This window comes from Hemibagrus wyckioides, linkage group LG26 (genome assembly GCF_019097595.1).
Source record: "Hemibagrus wyckioides isolate EC202008001 linkage group LG26, SWU_Hwy_1.0, whole genome shotgun sequence".
Classification (NCBI taxonomy): domain Eukaryota; kingdom Metazoa; phylum Chordata; class Actinopteri; order Siluriformes; family Bagridae; genus Hemibagrus; species Hemibagrus wyckioides.
Window position 1 is genome coordinate 3,277,547 of NC_080735.1, and position 3,870 is coordinate 3,281,416.

Consider the following 3,870-nt stretch of genomic DNA (forward strand, 5'->3'; position numbering starts at 1 on the left):
TTCTGAATCAGATTTCTGACTTTCTCAACATTGTTCAAAAACACCACAATGGCACTGTTCATTCTGGAGGCAGAGACAATGTTCTCATGCCCCACCACGTTACCGACTGCTGAACAACATTCTTCAACACTCACCGGACACACAACACGGACACCGTGCCGGCGAGTCAAACTCTCACACAACCTCGCGCTCGGATCCGCCATAACCACGCTTCACCGACACGCTACTCACACACACACACCTGCACACACGCGCGCACACTCACTCACACACACACACACACACACACACACAAAGTTATTATTCGCACACACACTCACACAATAAGTATATAAATATTCCGAGATCTTAAACGGAAAAAATGCAAAATGATGAACTAATTATTTAAACAATCATAATTATAAGTGGTCTGTAGAAAAGTGCTCTGTTTTAGATTTTTTTTTTAATGCAGAAATGTAACTCAGAACATCTCCATAGAAAAAAAAAAAGACTCATGCGTTTCGATTCACTTTTTGTTCGGTTCAGTAAAAACACACATTGAAATGAATCATTTTCTCGTATGTCTAGTGCGGAAGCGGAATGAATCGATTCTCCTAGTTCGATTACTGCGAACCTGTTTGTTCGAACGATTCTTCGGCTCGTAACGGTTGCCAATGATAGTGTCGGTGCCACGCGCACACTGTCCATCACACAGGTGAATCATTTTTGATTTTTTGACGCGTTTGTCATCTTGCTGTAAGGAGTTGAATTTTTTCTTGCGTCGTTTAACTCGTTTAACAACTTTAATTGCTGTTTGTTTTCTTCCGCTAAAACAAAAGCAAACTTTGTGGCTGATTTAACATTACGGCGACGGAGTACGAGAGGACACCTGACCATACCTGGAGATATTTTTTCTTCTAAATATTTTACACCAAAAAAAAACAAAAAAACAAAAAAAAAAAACACAACGGTAAATCTGTTATTTTATTTTATTTTAATTATTATATTTCATATTTTATTGTATTGTAATTATTATTATTATTTCAAAATTCATTTATTTTTATTTATGCATAAATGTTTATTATTGAACTGATTTAATGAATTGATCTAACCCTAGCTGGGCATATTTATTTATTTTTATCTTTTATTCTTTATTCTTCATTTTTACATTTTTAATAAGCTCTGCTGTTGAACATGGCTGGGTTTCTGCGGTTAAGCTGCAGCTCTTCCTGAAAGCAAAAAATAATAAGGCTTTCTCTAAGTTCTACCCTTGCAACAGTAATGAGTTCATTTCAGTGTAGGATTTTATAGGAATTGCTCTTCAAACTCAATTATAAATGAAGCTTTTGGTAGTTTTAGTGTTTTTAAATGACATTTCAAGCTGGGAAAGGAGCAGCCTCGTGCAGTTTAGTTCATGTGAGCTCCTCTATGCTCTCTATTTGTTCTCTATTTGACTATAGATAGATAGATAGATAACTTTATTCATCCCAAAGGGAAATTCACAGTTTCCAGCAGTATCCACAAACACAGGTAATAGACAAAATAGGAAGGAATATAACAAAATACTAAAATATCCAAATTAGGGTACAAAAATATAACAAAAAAATATATCATATAACAAAAAATATAAAATATTACCAAATATAGCAGAATATAACAATATAACAAAATATAGCAAAAAAAAAAAATACTATAATACCCAAATTAGGGTACAAAAAAAAAATATAAAATATAACAAAAATGTAAAATGTAAAAGATCAGATTATAGCCAGATAAAACATGGTGAGCGTGTTATAAACCGCTGAGATTATTCACAGCGTCTGGGGCTGATCCCGATCTTGGATTATTTTCTTCTGAGTTTCACATGCTCGTGTGAGTTTCTGACTACGTTTTTCTGGTTTTCTCCCAGTTTCCAAAAACACAACCAGGTGGACTAGAATTTGTTCAATTCACTGGACCTCTTCTTTATATTGTTTCTGACCCTCTAACACCAGGACATTGTCTATTATTTAATAATTCATTCAGAATAGGTAAATGCTTGAGTAGTTATTAAACTTAAAATCATTAATAAGAAATGCGTAATAAATGATACGACTGAAATTTAGATTTTTTTGTCAAAAAAACTGCGTTATTAAAAATGAATATTGTGGAAAAATTGTAATAATTAAGTATTTTTTTATTCAGCTTACTGCTTTATATCGTCTGTTTAAACTTGATCGATTTTGGACACTTATTTTAAATGCAAAGTCGTAAAAATGACAATTTTTAGCTTCTAGACACTGTAAATCATTGTTTTTTTGATTTTGACCTTGTTTTTTTTTTAAACAAAAAATCGTTGTTTTTTTTTTTAATTAAAAGTGACAATTTTATTCATTTGTGTAAGAGCTCATGTCCATTTTCAGCGCTGTTACCATAAAGCAACTAGAATATACGTGAAGCTCATTAACCGTGCTTTAGGATGACCTGATCCCTGAGTTAGACCTTTAGCCCACCTTTTTTTTCGTTTGCAGCATTTACATTCCATTTACATCTAGACTAAAGTCTGCATGCAGAAATCTGCAAGGAGACCAAATCAAAGCCAATATTCCAGGATTTGGACTTCTGATTAAAATGATTTTGAACTCATCAAGCCACTTTTAGGAAGTCCAAGATACTCTTAGACGCTGAAGACTCCTTCCATTTTGTAATCTTACAAATAATCTATAGAAACGCTAAAATATTAGATTAAATGGAATTGTAAAGGTGTTAAAAACCATAATCCTGAGATTTGCAGCTGTTTTAGAAAAGCCATTTAAGTAATATTTTACAAATTGTGATTTAAGAAGCCTTGCAGAGTGAGCAAGAGTTGAAAGATTTCATTGATTCTTTACATTTCTTCATGTCACTGGTGAACAATTCTCAGAAATCAGCCCAATTATCATCAGTACATGGCAGAGCGCTGCATTGTTTGTAGCAGCGGATTGGGTTTTTCTTAGCGAAGATACCAAAATCCATTTACAAAAGATCATTCCAGTTGGTCCAGTTGATTCCAGTTCTTACAAAAGAAACTTCCAGTTTAGACTAACCTTTAGGCGAGTTGGTCTTTATAATAATCTGTAGTGAGTGTGTGAGGAGAATTTCTGTGCCGCACAGGTATGAAAAGAAAAAAGATAAATTTCTTTACGAATCTGTGTAGATCCAGAGATTTAAACATCTCAGATTGCTGACAGAACAGGATCTGTCCGACGGAGGGAGAAAGTTTGCCGTCAACAGTCAGTAGAAGCACTAATATGACCTTGACCTCCCTTCACCAGATGGATATGGAAACATCTGACTTGCATGTAAGCTTTGCATAGAACAACCTGCACGTGTTTTGTTTCTCCATTTATATATATTACAGTATCTGTGCTTGTATGCGTAACCAGATTTCATTCAATCAGTTACTGATTTGTCTGTGGAAAGCAGGCCAATCAGATTAGCGTTCTCAGTACCAAAGACATTATTTTGAAGCAAATTGTCTACTAACAATGATAAATAATTGGGAAATCATTGAGGATAATGGTGGTGATGGATTGATCAATCAGGACAGAGGTGACCAGTGATTGTTTTGGGCAGCATGGTGGCTTAGTGGTCGCAGCAAGAAGAATCCCAGGTTCGAACAGACAGGGGCCGTTCTGTGTGGAGTTTGCATGTTCTCCCCGTACCTCCATACTCCGGGTACTCTGGTTTCCTCCCACAGTCCAAAAACATGTACATTAGTTTGATTGGTAATTTTAAATTGCCCATAGGAGTGAGTGTGTGTGGTTTTCTGTCTATATGTGTGTCCCTGTGATGGACTGGTGACCTGTCCAGGGTGTACCCCTGCCTTTCACCTAATGTGTGCTGGGATAGGCTCCAGCAGATCCCTGTGAC

General features: G+C 35.5%; 1 protein-coding gene across 5 annotated transcripts in view; it reads left to right on the top strand.

Moving 5' to 3' along the window:
* The first annotated feature begins 670 nt into the window (after positions 1–670).
* LOC131346530 (GDP-L-fucose synthase-like) overlaps positions 671–3,870 on the top strand; it is a 9,374-nt gene continuing 6,174 nt past the window's right edge. For 2 of the 5 annotated variants that reach the window (XM_058380005.1, XM_058380006.1), the window contains exons 1-2: positions 672–949; positions 3,155–3,299. In XM_058380005.1, the coding sequence (XP_058235988.1) occupies positions 3,249–3,299 (51 nt within the window). In that variant the 5' untranslated portion in view covers positions 672–949; positions 3,155–3,248. Of the gene's footprint in view, positions 950–3,154; positions 3,300–3,870 lie in introns of all 5 variants that reach the window. The other 3 variants (XR_009203625.1, XR_009203627.1, XM_058380004.1) reach the window with 3 other exon arrangements.